Source organism: Solanum tuberosum, unplaced genomic scaffold (genome assembly GCF_000226075.1).
Source record: "Solanum tuberosum cultivar DM 1-3 516 R44 unplaced genomic scaffold, SolTub_3.0 scf00173, whole genome shotgun sequence".
NCBI lineage: Eukaryota > Viridiplantae > Streptophyta > Magnoliopsida > Solanales > Solanaceae > Solanum > Solanum tuberosum.
Genome location: NW_006239104.1, coordinates 262,061 through 289,595, shown reverse-complemented (window position 1 = coordinate 289,595; position 27,535 = coordinate 262,061). Strand labels below are relative to the sequence as shown.

Below are 27,535 nucleotides of genomic sequence, written 5' to 3'. Positions count from 1 at the left end.
TTTCCCCAACATTTTCCAACTATATATATATAATAACACCAGCTACGGCTTCTTCACTGTTCTTCATTCTTGATTTCTCCAAGAAAACGCAATTTGTTCCTCGGAGATGGTTATACACAATAAGCTTTCTACTTGTTGTATATCTCATGAGTTCTATAAAGTTGCTACGAACAACCCCAACAAAATTGCAGTCATACAAGCTTGTGGCGGTCTCAAAATCGCCAAAGAATTTCGACTTTCTTGCAGTGAAAATGGCGACCAAGATACCCGGGAGGAGTTTCAAGAGTTTGTTTCTTCCAAAAGAAAGTCGGTTATTCCCCCGGTATACGAAGGTGATCAGTGCTTCACGTTTTCCGAGATATTGTCCGCCGTTGATTCTCTTAGTTCACGGCTCCGATGCATTCTTGATGGTGGTGATGACCCCAATCTTGTGAAACCCTCTGCAGGTAACTGAAATTTGTGATTTTAAGTGGGGTATTATGAATTAACGGTACGATGAAGAAAAGATGGTGTTGATCAGTGTGAGTAAGTTACTGATATTTGTGATATTAACTACGGTTTTACTGAATTAAGATTAAGTTTTGTTTCCTTATTTATTTATGGAGTAAACCAAGATTCTTCTTTCTGTAGTAATTTGTGAACATCTGTATCTTGTCTAGTTTGGAGAATGATTCTTGCTTAATTGTTACCTTTCCTACACTCGAAGGCTCGACGTACTGGTGAATGTGAATATATTGTGCGTGTTGTATCAGTGGTTTCTTGAATTTTTATATGTTGTGCGTGTTGTAGCAGTGGTTTCTTGAATGTTTTGTATCTTGTGCCTGTTGTAGAAGTGGTTTCTTGAATATTTTATATCTTGTGCGTGTTTGTAGCAGTGGTTTCTTGAATTTTTTATATCTTGTGCATGTTGGTTTCTTGATTTTTTTATATCTTATGCATGTTGCAGCGGTAGTTTCTTAAATTTTTTTTTGGCTTTCTAATTTTGCTTTAGATAACTTTTACCTTCTTAATTTTTTTTTGTTGCTTTTAGAATAAGGTCTGTGCTATCTGAAATTGAGCAACTTTGCCAAAAGGTTAATGGATGGTCCTATCTTACCCGCCATTTGGAAAAAAGTCTCTTTTTGCCTTTGGCCCTTGACGGAGCTCCCACCCGAGTCTAATGATAGACAGTACTCAAAAGTTGGAACATTGTTCTCTAAGATTTTGGACCAAAAGAATAATGGAGGGCAAATTGAGCAAAATCAGATGACACAAGGGCAAATTCAGATAGTTTCCCTTAATCTGTGTTTACTATGATTCCTAAATGAATGTGAAAATGTTATATCCATTTCCTTGAAATATTTTGGTTTTATAGAATCCTTCCGGATGCTGTTGATTGCTTTGTGAGTAAACTAATTAGGCATTGCAACTTTTCATGGCTAGTAGTTAATATGCATCAAACTGCAAATGACTGCAGTTCCAAGGACCAGTTAATTGCAGGGTCTTCTGATCGAGGTTTAGAGCAGTATACACAGCTTCTCCATAAAACATATATCCCAAGAGTAGTTGGAATATATATGGAGCCTTCAGTTGAGTACATTATTTCTGTTCTATCGGTTTTGAGGTGCGGAGAAGCATTTATGCCGTTAGATCCATCATGGCCAAAGGAAAGGATATTATCGGTAATATCTTCTTCAAAAGCTGATCTTATTGTGGGCTATGAATCTTCAGTTGACAGAACTTGTCACCAGCTTGATAAATTACGATGGCTCATTCATAAAGGCAGTTATCCCGTTTTTTATATGTCTATAGAGGATGCCATCCGAAAAAAATCTGACTCATTGTTAGCATGGCCTTGTGAAAGTGAAAGGTTGAGATCATTCTGCTACTTGATGTACACATCTGGATCCACTGGAATACCCAAGGGGGTATGTGGTACTGAAGTAGGTGAGTTGTACATCCTTGAGAATGTTTAACCATTTCTCATCAATTTATATTGTCACCGTACAAACTATGCTTTTATCGTTCAGTTTTACTTAGGCATTAGTTCAATTTATTTTATCATACACTTGCAGGTCTTCTGAACCGCTTCTTGTGGATGCAAGGATCATTTCCCTTTCAAAAAGAAGAAATCCTTCTTTTCAAAACATCCATAAGCTTCATTGACCATTTGCAAGAATTTTTAGGAGCTATACTTGCTAATTGTACATTGATCATACCTCCTTTCAATCAGCTGAAGGACAATATATTTTGTGTAGTCAATCTCTTACAGGTATATGTGAACAGTTTATTTACCCTTTGAATTTCTTGTTACTTGGCAGTGCATTTCAAAGGGTGTGAATTTTTTCTCATTTGGTTGCCAACAACAGTAGGGGCTTTCCTATCCATTAACCAATTGCTTATTCTAACGATTACAAACATAAAGCAAGAATTTTCACTCAGGTGCTGCCGGATGGAAGGGTCTTGACTCTTGAGAGTATTGGGTGCTTGTTGATCTAGTAGAATCTATATCTGAGTAAATGAATTACGGCCTTCAACTTCCATGTCATTGCTTCAGTGATCAATTAACTTCCTCTACAGTTTTTTTCGACTTCTATATCTAGTATTTGCATGAGTTCCTCCATTTATTTTTACCGTAGCTTCTGTATTGGCTGGTGTAAATTCTGCAATAAGCTGAAATACTACTGGACCAAAACCATCACGCTCACTCTCTCATACACACACACACACACTTAAGACGGGGGAGGGGTGCTTGTACAACTCTTATTTTCTTTCAATTTTCGGTATTATATAATCTAGATTACTGTTATTGGTAATAATTGCATGAAGTCCAAGTGGGTAATGTTCACTTTGTGAATCCATGATTAGAAAATTTTCAAATATTGCAAGAAAAAAGATTCGTGACTATTCTTCGTTGTTTTCTGCACACCGATAGTGTGTTTTACTGAAAAAAAATTAAGCTACCTTCATTGGATGGATTTCTGGTTGTTCTATAACAGGCTCTGGTCTTGGTTGGGAATCTTTACTCTTCTCTTTTGCATTTACTCTGCCTGCCTTGGATCTTGAATCTCTTCTCTGGCTGGTCCGTGATTTATCTTTTGCAAACTGAAAATTGAGCCACCTTTCTTTCTTTCTGATGCAGAGGACAATTTTGCCATATACTCATTAGGGAAAAGGGTCAGATTTGTCTTTATATTATTTAAAATTGAGCAACTTTGCCCTCAGTTATACTTTGGGTTTAATTTTACCCCTCCCCCGGTGAAAAGTTTCGTTTTTTCCTTCTAATTGAAAACATAGTCGGGAGGGGTAAATTTGTACCTTTTTCTCGAAGTATCTTGACACCTGGTGTCCACCCATTTCATGCTAGAGCTCCCTTAATGTCAAGGGGAAATACAACACGATTTTCTAACAAGGGTGTGAATGGACCCAAGGTATGACGGAGGATGAAAATTTCGGATAGAGTAGGGGGGAAATTTGGACCTTTTCCGTTTTCTTTGTTCTTTCCCATACTATGAGAGCATCACATCTTTAAAAAATTCCATTATTTTTTCCATCATTTATCTTCAGGAATATTCTATTAGCAGGCTCGTGGCAGTTCCATCTCTTATAAGGGCGATTCTTCCTGCTCTGCATAGCATGCATTATCCTACAGCTCAGATCTCCTTAAAACTTCTAGTGCTAAGTGGTGAAATTTTTGATATTTCTCTGTGGAAGATGCTGGTCAAGTTGCTACCCCAGACTTCTGTTCTTAATATATATGGAAGCACAGAGGTAGATTTCTGTCTGTGTGATTTATTTTTGGGTTGATTATATCCTTACAACTTATAATATTGAATAACTTGGAAGGAAAAAAGACTCCATGTCCATCGTTGTGAGTTACTATTTGGTCACTTGTGTTCTGGTAGTTATAATAATTCACTTGAAAAGAGAAACTTTGAGTAATGCTTGCTCATATCAAACAAGATGCTGATTTTCTTCACCCTTTTATTTGTACCAACTTTTGTACTCAATAAAATCACTTTAGTCTGGAGTTGAAAGATGGGAAACTTATGTTCGTTATTGAATTTTAGTGCTTGTGACCGTAATCCGTGCATAATAGCCTTTAAGCTGGATGATCTGAGTTTAATGCTGGCTCTCTACTTTTTGGTATACATCTTGTATATGGGAGATTTTCCATATTGATTGAATTTCTTTTACCTCTCATAAAGAATATCTGTGATTTGAGCTAGTACTCTCCTTTTACTCATGCGGTTAACTAAGTTGAATTGAAATGATATAGCCACTCTGGTTTTGTCCCCCTTTGTTGAATTGCCCCTCTACAATCTCACCATCAGCTACTGCAACCACTTCCCCGAACCTCCTCTGGATCATGGGGGTGGAATCTTAGCAGGGGGTGGGGTGGATGCATGCTATAAAAGGAGGTTACAGAGGATGGTTTTGGGAACACATAGGAAGAGCCTGGAGACCTTGAAATTTCCAGCTTTATTTAGTTTTACTCCAATTGCAGTAATTGTAGTGCCTCAAAACAGTAACACCCCCCCACCCCCCGCAAAAAAAAAAGAAAGAAGAAAGAAGAAAAGAGAGAAACAGAGAAAGGTGAGAATTAGTGAAAGAATTCATTTGCTAGGTTAGTTATGCTGGAGTTTGGTTTTCTTCATTTTTAGTTGCAGCTGGCTGGTGCTGCTATGAACAACTTATTGATCAGCATATTGATCACTACACATAACTTATACATTATAGTTAGTATTGCATGGAGGTGATCCTTTCAAACTTAGATGCCATGCTTTTAGTGTGATTATAGATACATTCTGTATAGTGTACGCCGGTTATGTTTATGGAGCAACTTTATTTGTGAGTTTGAGATATGATTTTTGCCAAGCCTATCCACTCATTTAATTTATAGGAAATGTTTGGAACACCTTTGAGGATCCCCTGTATGCAAGTGTTTTGGGAAAAGAATAGGCTGCACAACTTGCAAATTTTTTAAGGAAACTAGTTTGGCATGGTCAAGTAGAGTTGGGTGCAACAACTCTCCAGCTGGTAACATTAGCACAATAAAGTCCAAAAGTAACAGGAAGCATTAATTGGATGAGAAACTTCTGTATATTGTAGGACATTTTATGATGAGAGTGAATTAAAGAAGCACTTCATTCTCTAGAACTTAGCATTGTTTGTCTCTCCGTAAATTCCAATAACTAACTATGTCTGAAGTAGACAATTATTTAGAATCAATAAAATTCAAGTTAGTGGAAAGATATTGAGTTTCTATTCTTGAGAGATACAACTGCTTGGTCAGTTCTTTCTAGACGAAGACGACCATCAGAGAAAGGAAGGTCAAAGTAACACTCTCTGTGGCAAGTACAAAAATAGGGAATCAGAAGAAATTCATTGTGGTTTGCTAGAGGGAGAAAGATATCAAAAAGGCTCAACAGGAATGGAACTAGAGTAGAGGGAAAGTGGTTAGGCTCAATCGGCAAATGAGTGGACTTGCAAGGGTTATAAATGACTTGATCATTCAACCCCAAACCTTCACGGGATGCCCCTTTGAAAACCCTTACACAACCCATGAGGGACAAGTATAGCATTTTCTAACAGTTTTTGCTCAAGCTTGATTGGGAGTTTATATTGATTACAAGTGTATAAAATGTTTGTATTTTGTTGATTCTATGCACAATTACGGTAATTAAATCTGATCAAATTTACTAATTTAAGTAATCTTTGAATGATCCCAACAATTGCCAAAGCTTGTACTACTAAATTTGATTAGAGACTTTTATATCTGAGTATGGATTATTATGAGACTTGGAGAACTTCTAGTTTTGGAATTCTTAAATTGCCTTAAAATGACAGATTATTAAGTAGTACTTCTCTAAAAAAGGAGGATATATTATTTAGGTAGTATTGGGATGAAATGGACTTGAATAGATCAAAATGATACAATGATCACTCTATAGCTGATTTCAACTATTGAAGATTGACCCATGTTTGATTGACTGATTAGCTGATTGTTATTTTACACTTTCTTCATTCAATAACCAAGTATCATCTGCATCTCGTTTTCTAATTTATGGTGGGCTTGGGAGAGCATTATATTTCATGATTTCATTTCTATTCATGTTATGGTGTGCATTTCATTCTTTAACTATTGCATTCTTCTCATTTGTCGGTCTGGACCTGAGTGCATATTTTTGTTCACAAGAGATAATTTAGAAACCAATCAACAGCTGCATACAATTCTTGGTTAGAAGGCTCCTCGATTTAGTTCTAGCACTTGAAAGCGGAAGGGATCATCTTCTTGAACATCTACATACTATGTGCTCACGACTTTTGAGAAATTACTGTATTAGTTGAAGAGAGGAGGTGTATGCATGAACTTCCTCATTCGTAAACTTCTTTTCACTCTTATAAATACCCATTATGTGTCTTGCATTTCAAAAGCACAAAGCAACTGTGACTCAAATGTATTTTCTCCCTATCATTAAAGATAATGATTTAGTTGTTTATCCAGTTATTATCACTTAATATTTGTCCTCATATTTCGTAGGTCTCTCCTTTTTTCTTTTTTCTTTTTTTGTATATCTCTTGTATATAAACTAAATGACCTTATTCTTATCAATGAAATCTCTTACTTGATCTAAAAAAGAAAAAAAATTGTCCTTCCCTTCCTGGTATCTGCTTGTATAGATAGGCACATAATCAGAAAGAGTTGATGCACAAAGCACATACATTTTCCTTTATGTTCTCTTACTGGACACCAGTTTCTCAATGAGTGGGTGGTTGTGATGCAACCACTTTTTGAAGGAGGATATGGCTGCTACATGTAACTCAAAGCTTCATTTCTTATTTCATTGGTATCTAAGTTCAATCCTGGTATCTGCTTGTATAAATAGGCACATAATCAGAAAGAGTTGATGCACAAAGCACATACATTTTCCTTTATGTTACTATATGACATAACTTCTGTTCTCTTACTGGACACCAGTTCCTCAACGAGTGGGTGGTTGTGATGCAACCACATCTTGAAGGAGGAATCTAAATTCAATCTTGGGTCATGACTTCCGCAGTGATGGTTATTTGGGAATAGCTTGTACGACATAGCAAGCTTGATTTTCCTTATTGATAAAAGGAGAACATACCAAGCTTTAATTTTATCAATTTAAAAAGCAATAGTAACAACCTTGATACAAATTTAAGATTGCTCTTAAGAAAAAAAGGTAGCTTACGTCACCTATCACTTGAATTCACTATCTTCTCTGTAGTCTTATTAATATTTTTGATGTATGAAATAGGTTTCCGGTGACTGCACATATTTCGACTGCAAGTGGTTGCCCACAATGTTGGAGCAAGATGCTCTGGGCAGTGTTCCAATAGGCATTCCCATTGACAACTGTGAAGTGGTTCTTATTGGAGAAAATTCTCCTGATGAGGGAGAGATATGTGTCGGTGGAAGTTGTGTTGCTTCTGGATACTTTAGTCATCCTTCTATTTTGCCATTGGATAACGTGGAATCACATCAAGAAATAATTGATGGCAAGAACGATGAAAATGAAGTTTACTTTAGAACCGGGGATTTCGGCAGAAAGCTTTCAGATGGAAACCTGGTTTATATTGGGAGAAGAGACCGCACTGTGAAGATCTGCGGGCACCGTATTGCCTTAGAGGAGGTTGAAAGCGTTCTGAGGGAACACCAAGAAGTAGCTGATTCTGCTGTGGTTTCTCGTTGCGTTCAAGGAGATAATTTATTTCTTGAAGCATATTTACTGCTCAAGCAAAAGGAAAACAATCTTGAGGTCTTCAGGTCCACAATTAGATGCTGGATGGCCAGCAAACTTCCCCCAACTATGATTCCTACTCGTTTCTACTTTGTTGAATCTTTTCCTATGTCTTCTTCAGGGAAAGTGGATTACAAGATGTTGGCCACTTTTGCAGCGTCTGAGGCAGGTAACCATATTGCGATTGAAGAAACTCAAGATATCGATCTCATTAATGTTATACAAAAGGTATTTTACTAGACTTCAGTTTGATTAAGGGTTGTGACTCTGTTATGAAATGGGATTGGCAGCAATCTTTACTTCGATTTTCATTCAGTACAAAGTTTTCCCATGAATGTGATTTTTTTGGTTAAATATAATAAGATGTATTTAAGTGTTGCCCTAATTTGGATCATGCATTCTGTGAAACCACACACTATATGATGGAAAATCACGTGTAGACTTCAGAGTTCATAGCTGCATATATAAGTGGGTAAAAGTTGTTAGGTTGTCTTTGGTATACTATATGCTTCCCTTTTCATGGGAGTTTATTCCCTTTTTGAGCAATTTATTAGCCGGTGTTCGAAGAAAAAAATTGTGCCACATAAACTGAGATCCTAGGGAGTATTATGTAGTTTGGCTTAATATTGGGCATGGGCCGTGGAAGAACTGACCAGTGAAACAACTATTCAGTTAATCAAGATATTTTTCTACAAAAGGTGGTTAGCTTGATAAAAGAGTGTATCCAAAGAGTAATTGAAAAGATATTACACATCAGTGTCTTCTGTCACTTGTGGGCAGTAATGACATTTCAGTCAGTATAGCTAATGCTCTGTTTAGAGAACTACCTTTTGTACTCTACCTTTTGTATACAACCTGTCGCGTAGGGGTTTCTTAGCATGTTAACTGGATGACCTTTTTTGTTATTGATTTATACTCTTACAACAAGGCAGCTGGCTTGCAACATGGGTAGCTGGGATATAATTTATTATCTGGCTAAGACTAGCTTTCACTCTCTCGATAGCATCATGTTGCGATGCGTACCACGTTTTTTAAAATTCCTTTATTTATATTTTAAAACAACTTCATTCGTTGGTATCTGTTAAGCATAAATATGGCAAGTGTCCTTAAATTGTAATATGTAAAGGATTCTGAATGCCCAATTTCATAACTGGAAGAATACCAAAATAGAAATAAAAATAAAGAAGTACCTGAGGGAATGTCAAGTTGGATATTCACAGAAAACCTGTTCTTTTATCCATTGTCTACATCACACCGAGAATGTGTCAAAATATATACAAGATGTGCAAAGGGACTAACCACACATATCTCTCTAGCTCCCAACTGTCTATGCTTCCTTTACCACCAAAACAATGGATGAAACAAAAAAGGCGTCTTTTACGTTTCTTTCTAAAAGGAAAAAGATGTATTTTACTCCTTCTCTTATGCTTTCCGAATATACTTCTTTTGTTTTCATGGGGGAAATGAGCTGTAAATCCTCTTTTGCTAATTTGAAGTCTTTCCTGCTGTTTGTTTAATATATGGTGAAGCTGGAGAGATCTAATGGCTGATTTATCCGCTGGGAAAAGGGTGATAAATTCCCTCTTCTACCACCCTTTTTTTTTTTCAGTTTCAAAAAAAGGGTGGTAGAAGAGGGAATTTATCTTATCCAATAAAAAAGGGTGGCAGAGGGTTCATATATGCCTTGAGGTGCTCTAGACTCAAACTGGGACACTTCAGTGAACGTGTCATGCATGTGCCATGCCTGGCAGACTCCAAAATGCCTAGCCTTCAGTTTACTCTTGAAGCATGCCCCAAATCTACTTCTGGAGTGTGCTTTGATGATGTTGTGTAACTCAGCTGTATACAAATAATGAGACTAAACGATGGGAAAGGACGAGTGGATAGTAGACCTTAAATAGTACTGTGAGTTGACTGTTACTCTTGAACATTACATGCGGTCCCGTAAGTTGACCAGTAACAGACTCATTATCATTATTAAGGTTAGTTGTTGAATAGTGAATGATTTTATGCATACGTGCTGTCATATTGTCGTGAGTCACTTGTTCTCTAGTCAGTATTATGTGTCCTTACGGTGATGTTTTTTTTTTTTTACATTTTCTTTAACTTTGATTGGACAGGCTTTTTCTGATGCTCTGATGGTTGTTGACAAGATCTCCCTTGATGATGACTTCTTTGAGATGGGTGGCAATTCTCTATTAGCAGCTCATGTCTCCTATAATCTTGGAATTAATATGAAGGACTTGTATGCTTTTCCAACTCCATTGAAACTTCAGAAGGCCATTGAACATAAAAAAGTGTCCTCTAGCCGTGAACTTAGAGCTGATGCTTTAGTGGGAGTGAACTCGCAAGAGCAAGAAAAAAGCAAGCTTCCTTCTAATAAATCTTGGATGCCTGGTGTAGATAACAGTACCTCTTTGAGCTTGACCAGTGATTATCCCGTTAAACGTTTGAAAACGGATTCAGATTTGTATATTGATCCCAACGATGCTAATGGAATAGATATGAATAATTCAACTTCATCACAGGTTTCATGTTCTTACAGTCGGTGCAACAAAATAAGGCATGATGCTGGTTGTGAGGGTTACAATTGCCACTCGGTGCTGTCTTGGGAAGTTCCACGTGATAAAAGAGGTTTCATGGGAGAACAGTGGATGGTCTACATGGAGTCTTGCGTTGATGCATCACCACTAGTTGTATTTAAAGAAAGAAGTGTGTATCTGCTTATCGGAGCTCACTCCCACAAATTCTATTGCATTGATGCAACAAGGTAATGCCTCATGTTTCTCTAAGATGAATGTGATTGAGAAAATAAGAAAATATAAGATATAAGTGTGTGAAGGACAAATTTCTTACACTTAAGTCCTACATCCACTTGGTTTAGCTGAGGATGGGATTTGCTGTCCAATTAGTCTACATACACTATTAGACAATTTTTGGTCTATGCTTTGACCCAAAAATAGCCCTCTTTGGATTGGAATATCAGAATATGGACTCATAGACTAAACATGTAGGTTTCATTGTGGAAAGCTTTTTGCTGTACTAGTGAGATCACCACAATTGTTCAGTAGTATGGCACTGGTGCATACAAATCGTATGTAATTAACTCGTTACATACATCCTCTATGCCAATAATTGTGACACTCCTTTTTTGCCACCAAATGTTTGACATCATCTCATATTTATGCAACTTTTACAGCTTAAAAATCAAATTCTTCTGACTGTACTACTTCCCTGCAAAATGTGTTCAGTGGTCTTGTTTTGTGGGAGATCAAATTACAAGGGCGTGTTGAGAGTTCTGCAGCAATTCTAGATGACTTTTCTCAGGTTATAGATAACTTTTTTCTGTCAAAGTTTTCTAGTTTGTAAGGTTCACATCAGCTGAAAGGGATTTCACCTGCAGGTTATTGTCGGATGCTATGATGGAAACATTTATTTTCTGAATTTTTCAAATGGTATCCCTTGTTGGAATTTTCAAACACACGGAGAGGTATGATTAGATTTACTGTGTCAGTAAGTTATAGTATCTTGATTACTTTTTCTATTGAACTTCTTGATAGCTATAGAAAAAAACCATAAAATTAGAGTATTAAATCTAAGGTTAATGAAGGATCGACAGGAATCCATATTCCCTAACGTATTTCTTTCCCTTGAATTATTTCATGTCCAGGAAGTGTGAAGGGATCAAGGTTTACTACTATATTTAGAGGATTGCTTGCATTATTAGAGGTTTGACGTCAATTTATGAGTGGTGTTCCCAAAATAAAAGATAAATTAGTGAAAACAACCTTTAAATGCTTTAAAAGGTTAACAATTAAGGCCCCCAGAGCTTGTTCAACGAGCAAAAATCGTGGAACTTATGACTTAGGTCACTAGTTTGAGTCCTATGTCATGTGAACTAAAATTGGTATTTAAGTGAACAACCATTGAAACCTATCGTTGAGTCCCACATTGGTGGGATGTGGATTTCCTGGTATCCATATATGGTCTTGTACAATCCTCATCTCTAGAGCTAGCATTTGGGGTTGAGTTATAGACCCTCAAAGCCAAACTCATCCCAATTCATTGTTTACCCGATGTTGGGCCCCCATCATATATTGTCCATGCTCCAGATGACTAGCCGTGGGTGCACGAGGCAATGTTGAGTCCCACATTGGTGGATGTGGATTCCCCGGTCTCCATATTTTGTCTTGGGCAATACTCGCCTCTAGAGCTAGCTCTCAGGGTAGAGTTAAGCCGAAGGTCCATTTTTAAAACCTATGTGCCAAAGGTGCACTTTTTCCTTTAAAATATGTTGGGACTTTTTGTTATTACAAGAGGTGGCTCTTGATCATCCAGTGGTGATTGTAGATCAATATAAGATTAATTAAAATAGGTAGTTGATTGTAGTCATGATAGTCTGCTGGAAATTGGCTTTCTTTCCTGCTTACTAGAGTTTTCCATGTTCTGTTGTTTGACATTTATTTTTGTGGTCAACCTCTGAAATTTTAAGGTCAAATCACAGCCAGTCATTGACAAGAAGAGGCACTTGGTCTGGTAATTTCTTTTCTTCATCTACTGTTGTTTCATGCAGGAAATTGACGTAACTGGTTCATTTAACTTATCAATTTTCTCTATATCTGAAGCTTGTCTATATCTTCTCTGGTTTTGGCATGTCAGTGCATATTTGTCCATTGTTTCAACTTTTGGAAGGGGGCTTAGGAGGGAAAACCATTAAATACAGGAAAAGGATGCGCATGCGCATTAGGTTATATTGACTTCTTGATGTCCTTAAATTTTCTGGAGATTTCATTTAATTCTATCTATCATGAAATGCCTCATCTGATGTGTTCTTACAATGTTGTAATGATCTCATCTTCCAATTTCATCTTGTTGCATTAGCAACTGAGTGCGACTGTCTATCACAGGAAAGCTGGGGGAATAGAACCAGCTGGGTTCCGTTGTTTCTGATGTCAGCCCATGTTTGCACTGTTCAATGGTCTAAGCACCAATTAACTTCCTAGAATTACTGAGAGCCCCTGGTGCTTTAAGATAAGTGTTTAAACTGTCAAAGACTATAGAACTATGGAGGGCTCATGTTGAGGCTACGTTGTGCCGACTCTTCACTTTGGATGCTGCACCCGTGTCGAATTCTCCAATAATACACTACTTTTGGAGAATCCGATACGCACCCGTTGACATTTTTGAAGAGTCCGAGCAACATAGTACATATTGAGGTAATGTTTTTGAATAGTCCAGTACCTGTTGACGTTGTAGAATACTAATAGCTCCATTAGTCTTGAAAACCTAAAGAGGAAGTGAAGAAATTTGGTGCAATTTATTTTCTGACGCAGTGTTGAAGATGGTCCAGCGAAGCTGTACGGTCTGCTATAGCTTATCTTTGCTGCTGTTTTTTTTCTTTCTTTGTTAATAATTATCGTTTACCAATTTTTTCTTTTTCCTTTTCTAAACGCTTAAGTATTGCTATTATCTCATTTTTTGGTTTTTTAAAATCACCCTTCTTCGGGTAATGACATTGTGATGAAATTTGACTCTCAATATTATTCTAGTTATTAACAAGTTTTTAGAGGTCGTTTGTTTCACGGACAAACTGTGTGCCGATAACACCAGATTTATAATATGGTCAATAACAATCACTGATTATTTAGTGCATATGCATTTATCGTCTAACATTTAGTTCATCATACTACAAACTCATTCAAGCCCCACACCATGCAAAGCGAAGCCCGGTATTTAAGTGGAGAAGGGTAGAGGGGCGGGCCCATTATCCACCGAGTTTAGAAGGCTGTGATTGGTCCAAAGGGCGGGTCACAGACGGATTTCTCGGTTATCAAAAAAAATAAAAAAAATACTACAAACTCACAACACGTCTACGTCTTCAAATGGGTAGAAATTTGTTTTCCAATAAGGGACAAGGTCCAACTGGATAGACCATTTCGCATAGTTCAGGGAAAATTTGACCATTTTTCCTTGTGAAAAATGCCCACGTGTCAGTAAATAAAGGCATATTTGGACCAATATTGTAACGACGTGGTATATTTGGCCCCACCTATTGACGGATGGCAAATTTGGACCATTTCACAAAGTTTTATGGCGCATATTTGGACCTTTTCCGTTCTAATAATAAAATACTCTTGGAGTATACACCACCCATTTGTTACCGGAATAACTATTGTTGGATAAAAATCTACCAAGGATGTCATAATAACTAGCACACAAATTTTTTTCCTTGCTTTTCTTAAGAAAAATGTTGTGGCACCAAAATAAAAAAATTGCTTTAATGATTATTACATATGTACACATTTTCAATCTAGAAATGTTAGAAATCTTTCTTAAACAATGCTATAATGATTTCACTGGATACCCTTACACTAAAAAAGATAGCTTACCTTTAGGGTGTTCTTTTCTATGTTTTGGTAATATGTGTATTCTTATTTCATCTTGTTTTACTATATAAAATAATCCATTATATTGCCATTATGCTGTTACTATTTATGCGTGATATGTAGGGGTGGCAATTGCGCGGGTTGGGTGGGTTTGATTTTGCCACCTCTAGTGATTTGGAAATGGTGACAGAAAGCTTGATTAATAATGCAGACTATTATATAGTGATTATTTTTCTTTAATGGATGTTATGAGCCAACCTTTTAGTGTATTTCAAGGATTTGCATGAAACACTATAGCCACGTAATCCCTATCCGGTAGGAGCCCATGCAACATGGTTGCAAACAAGCTCCTATATGGATGAGACTATGAAGCCTTACATGTTGATACTGACACTCTTATTCCTTTAGAGAAGTCTTTATTTCTCTATTAATTTCCTACTCAAAATTCAAATATTATAGAAGAGAATAAATAGATATACGTGTGCTCTAGTGGTTTTTGTTGATGGAGTTCCCAAGTTTCTTGACATCTTGGTGCAATTAGCATTTGTTTACTGCAGCTATGTTACTCATTCTATTGTCTCCATATAATTGACTGCAGGTGTGGGTCGCATGACCATTATCTCTATGCCCTTGATTATGAGAATCACTGCTGTGCTTACAAAATTCAATGTGGCGGTAGCATATTCGGTGCACCTGCACTTGATGAGGTGGTTTTGAATGGCCATCTTTGTGGATAGACTTACTTTTCTTTTGGAAATAATTGGCATTTTTGAAAATGTGAAGTTGTGGGCTTGTGGCTGTACATTTCTTGAAGGGATAATTAGCATTAGCAAAACCTTCCTTGAGATCCACGAGAATGATTTTCCCTTTTGCCCCTCATCTTATGGCTTCCATGTCAATAAAATTGATTTTATCAGATATCTGATCGGAGATTACAATATATTTGCCTGTTATTTTATGCTTTTGTTGGAACAATTATCCTTGCCAATTGTACAACATCTCAGCTCCAGTCACAGATTTACTGCCTTCATTAAGCAACCATGCTCTTCTTATGTACTTAATTTTTTTTCTTTAAAAATCTTTTTAGGTGCATGAAAAACTCTATGTGGCATCCACTAGTGGCAGAGTAACAGCACTATTTGTCGGGGTAAGGAGTTGTATTTATATATCTTTGAAATACACTTTTCTATTTTTCTTTTGGAATATAATAATGATGGACCAGTGGAAGAAAAGTAATTTGGGACCCTCCTCATGTCGCAACTCGTACCTCATGAAACAATTTGTATATTTTGTAGATATATAGGCAAATGTGTTTTTTGACATTAATTTTATTTCCTGTTGGTGGTTAGAGAGTTTTACGTATCTTCTACTAGTGATAGTAACTTTTTTCTTTGTGTCCAGAAATCTCATACTATCTTCTTAGTTCCATACACTTGGTCATATTGCCTTATATGTTACTAAGTAGTTACTTGTTTTTGTCATTAAAAAGCAAGAAAGTATATAACATCTAAAAGCAGATAATTTATGCTAGTATTAAGCTGTAGAAAAAAATTGAATATTTTACTGGCTGCATTTTTGGCCTCTGATCTATATGGTACACTCTGGTCTCATTTTAAGATGTGAGTTAAGACCTTACCAGAAGTACTGTCACCATTATGTGAGGCATTTTGTTTTGTGGCTCTTGGCAGAGTCTGGATTAACGTGATTTATCATTATATCACTTGAAGCTATCAATATGGAGATGTATGTTTCTCTTTGCTTTATAATTAATTTTTCAGTAGAAAGGGAATATATTAATTTCATTCCAGTCAAACACGCATAAAGGAAGGGAAGGCCCATCCTGTGCTTTCGCGATTCTCTCCGCAAAAGGTATGATGTTAAGAATCTGAAGATATTGTAGAAAATTCCTTAATAATTTGTAATTAGGATAGAAGTGCATGTAGTTGTAAAGAATATGTAAAAGGTAGAATCATGATAGCATGTGAATAGGATGAAGTTTTTACATTTAATCAAATTTATTATTTCTTCATTTTTCAGCACACGAGTCCTCGTTTGTTTCTTTATCAGATCAAGCCCCCATTTCCAGTTTCTCCACGTTTGTTTGGTTGACCAACTTTGTTCAGAATCTCAACCAGGGAAGCTATTGTTTCAAAATTTTGAGAACTCGTTTTGGAAAATGTTTTTCAATTACCAGAAGGGCAGTATCTGTTCCAAATATTTGAAAAACTTGTTTGGAGAAGTTCTTCAATCTTTTGCAAAAACTGTTTTTCAGCCAAACACCAAGAGAGAAAAGCTATCTAAATGTCTAAGGTTTGTTTTAGACCACAAACTTCAAAAGTCTTCCTTTCTTTCTTAAGTTTTGTCCCAAGTCAAACGTTGTCACATTAATTGGGATGGAGGGAGTATTTTATTGTAACAATAGTTTGCTCAGCTAATGTAACCTTCACATCTCTCACCAAATTCACAAAATGAAACTACCATGACTCCTTCCACTCTGGTATCATCTTCCTATCCAGAGACTCCTTCTCTTCGGTTCTATAAAAAATGACCTCAATCAAATCCCTGCCTGCTAACCTAGTTAATGTTTCTTCTAATGATACAGGTCTACGAACTATCCCAATGACTCATTGTCTGCTTTAGCATAATAATCTCCTAGACCAGTTGAGCTCTTTCCTGATGATCCTACTCTTTCCATTGCTTTTCAACAAGTAATCGATGCACTCGCAAATGCTTATTATACTTATAATTTCTTGAGTTATTACCATGTGTCACCATCATATCATACTTGCGGATTTGTCCATTTATCTCAATACAAACTGTAACAAAAGAGGTAACTCAGTTTGTTTGCCATCAGGCTGTGGTTGATGAGATGATTACTCTACATAGTAATGGTACCTAAGAGATAACTTCTTCACCATGTGGTGAAACTAAAGTTGGATGTCATTAGATGTTTACTGTTAAAGTATCACCAGATGGGAAGATTGGTCGTCTTAGAGCTTGTCTGATTGCTTAAACATATATCAGATATGTATGCCTTGAATATGATGGCACCTTTATCAATTCCCCTTTTTCTCTATGGCATACTAGTTCAGTACATTATAGGATTTTTCACAGAATATCTCTCTAACCTAATACCCTTCTTGCCGTCTTTGGTAAGATTTTCTTTGCCAACTCCTCCATCAGGGAGAGGGAAGGGATGATATGCGTTGTTCCATGGTATCAATAGCATAAGCTTACTTTTGTTTGATGTGTCCAGGCATTACCTTCTTATACTATGTAATATTGTCAATATTTTCTTCTTTGCAAGCCTGTTAAACAATTTCGCTCTGCAGGCTCTGCCATTTGGTCAACTATGGGTACAAGAGTTTGGAGTTCCTATATTTGGGTCACTTTCAGTCAATCCTCCATCTGGAAATGGTACTTGTTTTGTGTGTCATCATCAAATTTATTTCTAGCTTGTTATATTTTTGTCCGTGTCTAGATATTTAGCAGAATGAGTTGATTAAAATTCAGTTCTACGGCAAGTCCTCTGTTAGATTGTTCGGTAAAGATTAAAATTTACTGCAACTTCCTTTGATTATCCTTAGTTGTTTGTGACGGTTTTTTATTTAAATTGCAACTTGTGGGCTCTTTAGCATATCAACAGTGAGGAGATCTTAGTGTCATGCTTTTTAAAATGTTGTTGATGTTGATAACCTTTGTCAGAGATATACAACATGCGATATCTATAACGACATTCAAAGGAATTTATAAATGCATTAGGCTACTTTACCTGTGCATTAACATATTGGTTGGATCTTCAGATATTTGTTCCATTCTATCAGAGCAATCGTTGATAACCTTATTCTGACACCCTTAAGCTTGGATTTTCCCCATGTTAACCATATTTGGATTACACATGCGGAGAAGGTGTTGATATACTGAATTCCATATTCACATGTGAGGGCTTCCAGAGGGCAACACTTGGCTGGTCCATTTTCTCACCCATAGTCTGACTTTTAGCCTGCATATCAACCCTACATTGGATTATCTGTGGTAGAGGGTATTAGAGATATACAAAACATAGGTGTATAAGGCATCCAGAGCTGTGTATCAAGGTCTAAGGTTACAATGATTGTCTTAAAGTTTTAATTGGACATTCTGATTTTCTTTTTTCTTATGATTTTATTTTGATGATGTTATGGATCATTGTCCAAATTGTAGATGATTGGTAGTATGTACTGTTATGGTGTGTGTTTCAGATTCAATTACATTTTAACTTAGCTTGTCGTGTTGCAGTTATATGTTGCATGGTGGATGGAAGTGTTGTTGCGCTGGATACTGAGGGATCTGTTGTCTGGAAGGTAGAACAACATTAATTTTATTGAACTCCGTGTTTTCCACCTTGTTAATTGCATATAAAGGAGGGTTTGTTTCAGTGGTAAAACTGAACTTGTTAAAAGCTGCACGAAAGAGGCAAATCCAAATATAGAACAGCTCTTCCACATGACCAAAACACAACTGGATGAATATTCACATTTAGATTCTAAAGATAACTCTGCAGAATCATTTTCACCGAATATCTTTTGTACCTTTGTAAACTAACTTTTGTAGTAAAAATTTAAGCTTTCCTTGGCGAAAGAATATAACAACACTTGTGAACTCCTGTAGCTTCTTGGGTCCATCCGTTCATCTATTTTCTATGTAGAAAAGCTTGAGTATGATGTTATTATCACATTAGGAGGATACTCTTGAGCTAGCTCAACATTATGTATCCCATTACCACTTGCCCTCTTCTCCTCCTTGCTTTTCAGGTCTGTACCTATTCTCAAGCTCCTCTTTCAGATAATCTGCATCTCACCTAGCTTCTTTTTCCAGTACCACCCTTAATCATATCAAGTCGTGCCTTTCAATTCAGCCCATGAGTCAATAAATAATCGTTGCATACTGTCCAAGGAAGAACCAGAAGATGTCCAACACCTTTTCCTTCATTGCAAAGTCGCTGTCAACTTCGCAACTAGGTTTTCAACATTTTGAGCATTAAGTTGTGCATGCCAAGAACTTTTTTGGATTCCTGCTTGCTTGACATAGGAAAGAAGTTCCAACACCTTCCCTTCCTATCTGGAACACCATTTCTGCCACTTTATGTTGGATCTTTTGGAAAGAAAGAATGTTAGGACTTCATCAAAAAAGAACTTTTGTTTCAAGAATTAAATTGTACTTAAGCTAACCTAAATGTATATTCTTGCTTAGTTTTTGGTGCAACATGGCAGTGGCGAATTTGTTAGAGCCTAAAGCTAAGCTATGTTGGACTTTATCTGTTCATTACTTTCTATGTGATGCACATTTTTTAATATGTAAAAAAAGAAATTCAACATTTTGACAGTAGCGAGGAGAAGGAAAGGAGCTGAAAGCCACTTGACTGTAAGGAGAGGGCCTTCTTCTTTTTCTTTATTTATTGAATTTTATCATATTTTTCCTTCTATATCTTATATAGACTTTTAGCGTATAATAATTACCAATACGAGGACTATCGACTTCGCTTTCAACTTATAATAGAAGGGTCTCCTCTTCCTTCATTTCGTAAGCTTGCTAGCTTACCGGCTGAACCATCATCATTCGCTTGCTCGGTCACTTTCGTGATAAGGCGCTTAAAACTCTTTCAAATGTCAGCTGGATTACATCAACAGATCTTACCTTATCAGAAAGAAAAAAACTTTTGATTCCTTCCCTATGAAACCTTCTCATTTTGAAGGTTAATTTTCCTCAAACAACCTTACCTCTTACACGATCTGAAACACAATGCTTTAGAGCTGAGATAAGATCATTTTTTCATTTCCATGGTTGGAATAACAGCATCTGTAAATAGGATGATGTGTATGTAAAAACAATTGGCGTAAAACAATCTTCTGGAGTATGAATACATAGTCTGATTGATTGAATAAATACGATCTTTAATACCAAATGAAATTGGGCATATGATCTTTAGTTGATGCACATCTGTCCATTTCCAGTGAGATGTCTTTATCTTTTTTCAATTTTCATTATTTATTTATTAATGTATTAAAATTTTGTGGAATAGGTGAGTACAACTGGCCCAATATTTGCTGGGCCCTGCATATCTCGTGCGCTACCTTTACAGGTGATTATTTCTCCCTAAAATTTCTTCTACAATTATAAATCAGATACATCCAACCAAACTTCTATGTTAAGATAACCATCCACAAGGAAGCTTATAGCCCTATACACATACTGGGATCACTCTGCCTACCCTTTTGATCTTGTGTAGTAGGTGAGATGTACCAAACTTTTTTGGTGAGGAGAACAAGCATGAAAGTCACAATGTTGTAGATTTTAAGGGCTTAGACGATATCCCTTTCCTTTAAATACCAGAAGTCACATTTAAATTTCCCTTGATGTCCTTCATACTTGCTGCCCAGTTTTCTGCCTCAAATAAGTAGTAGGATGTCTACCATTAACTGAAGGCCTTAGTTTATGAACCACAATCCAATTGCTTAACGACTCTGTCAACCTTCTTAACCTACTTTTGATATTTCCATTGATTAGTACTTTCAGTTTTTGTCCACTTCTATTTTTCTGTTGGTGAAAAAACCATACTACTGCTCAATCATTAGCACTCACCCTAAAGTTTCACTGTCCAAATGAATATCAGTCTAATTAGGCGGTTAAGCCTCTCAAGTGTATTTCTTCTATCCTAAGTATTCCTTTCTTTTCATTTGCAAACCTTACTTAATTTTCAGTAAGTAGCTTCTCAAAATCTGAATGTTCGCGTGTAATGAATATTCTCCTTTTTTAAATCTCTCAGGTGCTTGTTTGCTCAAGAGATGGCAGTGTCTACTCCTTTGATTTGGTAAAGATCTTGAACTTCTGTTATTCTTGTGCAACATATGATTATGACATTATTCACTAACTGTAGAGAGCATCCTATGCTAACGGCACATTCTCCTTACCAATGTGTACAATATCCGGAAGAAGTTCTTTCTCAGTCTTTTAAGGTAGTGAAGACCAAATTTTGGCTGTTGTCCAACTGTCAGAAAAAGTTTCTTAATCTCTATCTTTTCTTCATTAGGCTCATCTTTCTCCAAAATCACCTGCACATCAGCCATTCTCGAGTTTTATTCTTGTTACAAAAATATATGTATTCTGCTTTCAACCTTAAGCTTCAATTTTGGATACTTTTGGGTTGTTGAATTCATACATCAAAAGTGGCTTTTTTCATTTACCTGATTGCTATTAATTAAGATGCACTATTCCAAAATGAAAGAAGGTATTCGTCTGCCTAGGAAATAAACACGTCAAACTTCCAAGTATTTTATACAGCGAGAAACTCGTAGAAGACGAAACCTCCTTTTCCTTATGTGAAACCAAGCATTAAATGGAAGAGGAACAGGAGAGTTCACTGCTAGCGTTAGACATTGCATATTGGCTGCTTTCTTTTAGAACTTCAAACTTTTTTTTTTTCGAGGAAGGTAACAATTGTATTTTATTAAACACAATTTTTTTTTCTTAATTCAGAGTTAGTTCTTTAAACCTTTTGTAGTGATTTTTTAATGGCCTAAACCATCGGTGGCCCCCTAAAGTTGGCAGCAATTTTCACTTAGACACTTTAACTAGGCTTTGTTCATTTTAGACATCTCATGTCAGGCTCTATTGTATCATTTTGACACTTTTTTCACTAGTACATGTTGACTCCAAGTGCGTGTTAACCAAGTGCGTCCACATGGATTAGATGCCCAATTATATCATGCCAACTCATTAAAAGTCTATCATATTAAAGAGAAAAAATAAGAATCAAAATATATGACAAAGTAACCAATGAATAAATGACATGTGATCTTTTTATCAAAAAAATTAAATAAAATAGTTTGACAAATTTAAAGAAAAATGCAACACCCTCACAGCTTCCCAAAGTCATCTTCTCCATTGTATTACTCCATTTTTATTTTATTTTTAGCCTTATTTTTTCTGCCATAAACCCACACCCACACAATCTACTCTATCATATTCCTCCATTTTCATTGTCTTTTCCGTCACACCCACATCCACACAGTCATCTTCTCTGTTTTGTTCCTCTTTTTTCATGATTTTTTTGGCCATATTCACCCGATTTTTAACCGTTTGCTTCACTGCACCTTCCCTCACATTTCTTCATTTGATTTCGGGTTAAGAGGCGCAACTGTATAACAACAATGGTTCGTATTTTTAAGATTGAGTCTCCTTTTCTTTAATTTTGAGATATTTGTAATTTAATTAGGGCTTAAGGTTAGTGAGATTAACATTTACATAATGAAAATTAGGATCTTTTTGGCTCCTAATTTTGTTAACTTGAAATTTGAGATGTTGATAGTTATATGTGGGCAATTGAGACTATGGATACGTTTAATTTGAAGAATTGTTTTTACCTTTTTCTTTAGGATTATTGTGGGTGAACTTTACATGATTTGGGTGTTGTTGATATGGGTTCGATTTCTTGTTTCTTTTTGGATCTACCTGAGCTTGCAGTGGGAAATTTAAATTGAATTTGTTATAACAAAAGATTTAACCTCCATTGAAGTACTTTAAGCTTTGAGAAATAATGAGAGAGATAGTGGTTGTAAAATGGGAAAGAAGAAGAGAAAAAATAAAATAGGCTAAATAAGCCCCTCACGCGTCAATAGCGAGTGTATAACACTCACTTTGCCATGTCAGCAGAAAGTGTCAAAATGACACAACGTGAGCCTGACATGAGGTGTCTAAAATGAACAAAGCCTAGTTAAAGTGTCTAAGTGAAAATTGCTGCCAACTTTAGGGGGTCACCGATGGGTTAGGCCTTTTTTAATCTATGGTCTTTATTAAAACCTATAAAATTGACAAAGTGTGTAATCTGCATTTCTGCCTGTAGTTATATAATTGTGTCATGCACGCCAAATTGCAATTTTTTTCTGTCTTTTCTTCTTTGCCCCCCTGTCCAACACGAGAATTGTGTCTGTGTCTACACTACATAATTATCATGCTCCAAATTAATACTCCTCTTCTTCTTTTCAAAGTATGTTTGTTAATCCTAGTGGTACCTTGAAATTCTGCTAAACTAGACTTAGAAAGGATCTTGCTTGTATCAAGAAATCTTTCTATTTTGAAGTTTGAATTTTCAAGATAAAGAACCTATTTTATTTTTCAAAACTCAGTTATATATTTCTAATTCAACACTACCCCTCAAATTGGTATCAGTAATCATGTCCAAAATGCTGACAAGATTCTCTTAGTTAGGCTGAAACAGTCCCTTCATGAGAGTATTTTTTATTTGTTGTAACGTAGGAACAAATGACATACAAAACCATGCAGATTCTACCTTCTCTTTATGAAATTCTGTCAATATCAATATGCTTAGCTTTGTCATGTTGAACTAGAGTGTCTGTGATAATACTAATGACTATCTTGTTGTCTTGTTGTCTAATAGCTTTGTCATGTTGAACCAGAGTGTCTGTGATAATACTAATGAAATTCTGTCAATATCAATATGCTTAGCTTTATGTCACAAGCACTTTCAGCCATCTATTGTGTATTACTGTGAGATCTATTGCTTTTCCATGTTACTACATTGCCCCATACAAATGTTCAGTACCCTTATGTTGAACTCCTGTCAATATTGGTCCTGCCCAGTCTGCAGACTGCATCTGTGTACATTACTCTTTTTTTTAAAAAAATCCTTAACTGAGATGTTTACATATCTTTTAATACAATAGACTGTTTCGAGATTCTCTTTGTGAGGAGAATGCATGCAAATGCAATAATAGGTCGTTTGTGTGAAAAGTAAATTAGCTTACCTACAGGTTTCTGCCACCGTCTTACCTAGATGTGTTCACTGGTTCTCTATTTTTGTCCCTGCTAAATTGTGTGATCATCTCATCTAAGTAAACCACATGTTTGGTTTGTTTGATGAGTTATCAAATCAAACAGGGATATAGGAAAATAGAGCAGAATAATCCCTCAGAGTAACAGTGGTATAAATGGAAGTAGAAATTATCCTCGGAGTAAAAGCAAACTGAAGGTAAACAAATCAAGGCTTAATTACTAGCCTCCTGTTTTGTTCTAGATCTTCCTGATCATGGGTTGGTAATGCATATCATTCAAGTTGTACCATGTGGAAGATGATGTGAGCTATTATTAGAGATGCCAGGCTGATATTGACCTTTAGACCCGACCAATAAGACCGGTAGCCAATAACTCAGAAAGAAAGGTTCCCCATGTTATAGATTGAGATATGGTCTAATATTATTTTTTTTTATTTTTTTTTATGACAAGAGAAACCCGCAGCCGCTACCCTTTGGGTGCGCACAGGGTAAAACCCCCGCTCCTATGCAATAGCTCGCAAACCACATAGGAGAGGTAAACCGCACTAGGCAAGCCTGGTGCGACGAGCTCGACCCAGAAGGCAAACCCCTTGCTTTCGCTGGCAAGGGGTTTCGAACTTGAGACCTCCAACATGGAAGTCCCAAGCTCATTGTATGAAATCTTTGATCATACTGATGAGGTTTCATGTTCTGCTAGGAAAAAGGTGATTTATTCTGGAAGCATGATGTTGGACATCCAATTACTTCATCTGCCTACGTTGATGAACACTTGCTAATGTCATGTAAAGATTCTTCCCTGTCTCAAAGGTATATTGTTGATTTTATTTTTTTAAACTTTTTTTAATTGTAGATTGATCATGCAATGAATTATTCTATGGATTATAATAAGTCAATAAGAAACTTAATCCCTGTGTGTATATGCCATTACCACCAGGTTAGTCTGTGTTTGTTCCAGTTCTGGAAGTGTGCATGTTCTTCAAGTCAGCTTGAATTTTGATGGAGAAAATCAACCATGTGATATGGTGCGGGAATTTGCTAGGTTTGAACTTGGAGGAGATGTCTTTTCCTCCCCTGTGATGATTGGTGGGGAAATATTTGTTGGTTGCAGGGATGACTACGTGCACTGTATTAGACTCCAAGAAGAAATACCAATATGAACCTATTACATCTTATCATTCACATGCTCAATCTATGGGAGTATAAAACTCCTCAATATTGAAGCATCAATTATTGGCAAAGAAGTTTCCTGCGAATTATCTGGGCCTTGCACGACAGAAGAATCAAAGAGCATCCTTCTGATGCTGGAAATGCTATGTTGAATTTTGAGAAAAGATCGGATGCAGCGTGGTTTTTGGTGCACTGTGAGATTTTTGTCAAACACTGCAGAGAGAAAGGCTCAATGTCTCACTTTGCAAAGGAATATGCTTATTTTTCCTTATATCACCAAGATTGGAACTTAAGGTTATAACAACAACAATATACCCGGTGTAATCTCACAAGTGGGGTTCGGGGGACATGATGTGTATGCAACCTTATTCCTACCTTGTGAAGGCAGAACTGAGGAGATACTTGATGCAATATCACGAGAGATTGTTTGGAAGGACTAAATAGTGAATCAAGTCTCTTTCAACTGATGTGCTCTCCCATCCAGCTTCAAGATGACAAAAGGAAGCTCCAGTTAAAGCCTGATGATTGTTTCTTTGCTGAATAACAATCAAGTTTCTTTCCAACTGTATGGTATACACTTTGTTTGGATAGTTGTTATATATTGTTTCATAAATGTATGGTATTATATTAGATTGTGTTGTATTGTAGTGTTTTGATGAATATAATATTTAGACAGATTGTATTGTTTATCACCGTTACATAATGTAGCAACTTTGTTTGGATAGTTGTTATATATTGTTTCATAAATGTATGGTATTATATTAGATTGTGTTGTATTGTAGTGTTTTGATGAATATAATATTTAGACAGATTGTATTGTTTTATCACCGTTACATAATGTAGCAACTTTGTTTGGATAGTTGTTATATATTGTTTCATAAATGTATGGTATTATATTAGATTGTGTTGTATTGTAGTGTTTTGATGAATATAATGTTTAGACAGATTGTATTGTTTTATCACCGTTACATAATGTAGCACGACCAATTTGAAGAACAGACCTATAGGCTACAGGAAAAGTAGGATACTATAAAAAGATAAAATAGTATTATTATCCTTTGTTTAATAAATATTCATACACTTCTAATATTTTCTTGAATAAACATTTTCATATGCATAGCTATAAAAATATCCTTTTAATTAATTCAATCAAATATTCATTTTCGTGGAAAAACAAAAATAATTAATTTAGAAAATTTGGGTTTAAAATAGTATATAATAAAATCATCATACAAAAAAAAAAAAAAGAGAACAGTTGTACCGACATTAGAAAAAATTAGAACTAACGTGATAGGTATATGTAATAATTAATGAGACAAAAAAATATTAACTTAATTTGTTCAGCTAGGTGAAGAACCCAAACTTAAATCTTGAGAAAATGAAAACATTTTATTTCTTGTCATTAGAAAAGCTATATATTAATTATATAAATTTAAATATCATTTTCGAGTCTTTTTAATATAAAAATATATATTTTCTTATATAGTGACATAAGAATACTTCCCATATTATCACGGTTCTATTTTAATATCTCAAGTTACAATTAAATTAAATTAAATTTTTCAACAAAAGTCTTCTTATAACTACTAAAAAAATACTAGGGCCTGGGCATATTTCGGTTCAAACCGAAAAAACCGACCGAACTGAAATTTTTTAAATTTCGGTTTCGGTTTGATCGGTCGGTTTCAATTTTCAGTTTTAAAATTTTGGTTATTCGATTCGGTTTTCGGTTTTTAACAAAATTAATTCGATTTAACCGAAAAACCGAATTTTAATACATTAACACTATACTACACTTACAGGCTACAGCCCAACCTATCCAATGTCAATAGCCCATTAAAATTTGGCCCAATTTGGCATTTGGGAGTGACCCACTGTAGCTCCTACACTTGTGAATTACCCAATTCTCAATTCCGAATCCCTAAATTGAAACTCCCATGACTGAAAATTGATTTCCCTAAATACTACACTCTCACAACTTACATTTCGACGAGACAACAATGACTCTCGTCGACCCATCTCACGACACTCGTCGGATAGTCCATCACCTCCGTTCTCGTCACTTGCCAAGTGTAGACATAGTGACTGTCTGACTGAGACTCCGCCTCCATCCTCGCTCTGGTCTTTCTATGTGTTGGTTGTTGTGTTGTTGATGGCTTGATGCCTCTTGTTGCCTGTGTAGTGTGTACTGTCTTCGGTTGGTTGTTTGGCAGTTCAACAACAGAGAACGGTCGGATTTTATTTATTTATGTGTATTATATTTAGGAAATACTACACAAATTGGACCCATTAGGCAAAATATATAGTATAAATTATAGGAATCACATAGTATAAGATCTAAATTACATCCTATCCCTATTAATTTCAATTTACAAAACTTCCTTAAAAAAGGAGGCAGCTG

The 27,535-nt window shown here is 36.0% G+C and overlaps 1 protein-coding gene across 11 annotated transcripts; it reads left to right on the top strand.

Moving 5' to 3' along the window:
• Nucleotides 1-61: 61 nt before the first annotated feature.
• Nucleotides 62-25,809, top strand: LOC102597659 (putative acyl-activating enzyme 19). Of its 11 annotated transcripts, none has more exons than XM_006354527.2 (17): nt 62-446; nt 1,426-1,926; nt 2,055-2,251; nt 3,547-3,750; nt 7,269-7,979; nt 9,872-10,521; nt 11,003-11,078; nt 11,155-11,241; nt 12,244-12,287; nt 14,736-14,844; nt 15,225-15,284; nt 17,470-17,554; nt 18,416-18,480; nt 20,199-20,258; nt 20,943-20,987; nt 24,665-24,774; nt 24,902-25,809. In XM_006354527.2, the coding sequence occupies exons 1-17, from the start codon at nt 107-109 to the stop codon at nt 25,122-25,124; spliced, it is 3,567 nt and encodes a 1,188-aa protein (XP_006354589.1). In that variant the 5' UTR covers nt 62-106; the 3' UTR covers nt 25,125-25,809. The 11 variants fall into 11 exon arrangements, 10 of the variants coding, with proteins under 10 accessions (XP_006354589.1, XP_015167418.1, XP_015167420.1 ...); XM_015311932.1 differs by having other exon boundaries at nt 1,423-1,926; XM_015311934.1 differs by having other exon boundaries at nt 1,423-1,926; nt 24,672-24,774; nt 24,902-24,931.
• The last annotated feature ends 1,726 nt before the right edge of the window (nt 25,810-27,535 follow it).

What these genes read in the sequence shown, in the direction of transcription:
- LOC102597659 (XM_015311932.1), top strand. Translation starts at nt 107, where the DNA reads ATGGTTATACACAATAAGCTTTCTACTTGTTGTATATCTCATGAGTTC. An exon ending in AAGAAGAGGCACTTGGTCTG is followed by an intron (nt 12,288 to 14,735) that starts GTAATTTCTTTT and finishes AATTGACTGCAG; the next exon opens with GTGTGGGTCGCATGACCATT. An exon ending in GTGTCTACTCCTTTGATTTG is followed by an intron (nt 20,988 to 24,664) that starts GTAAAGATCTTG and finishes ATGTTCTGCTAG; the next exon opens with GAAAAAGGTGATTTATTCTG.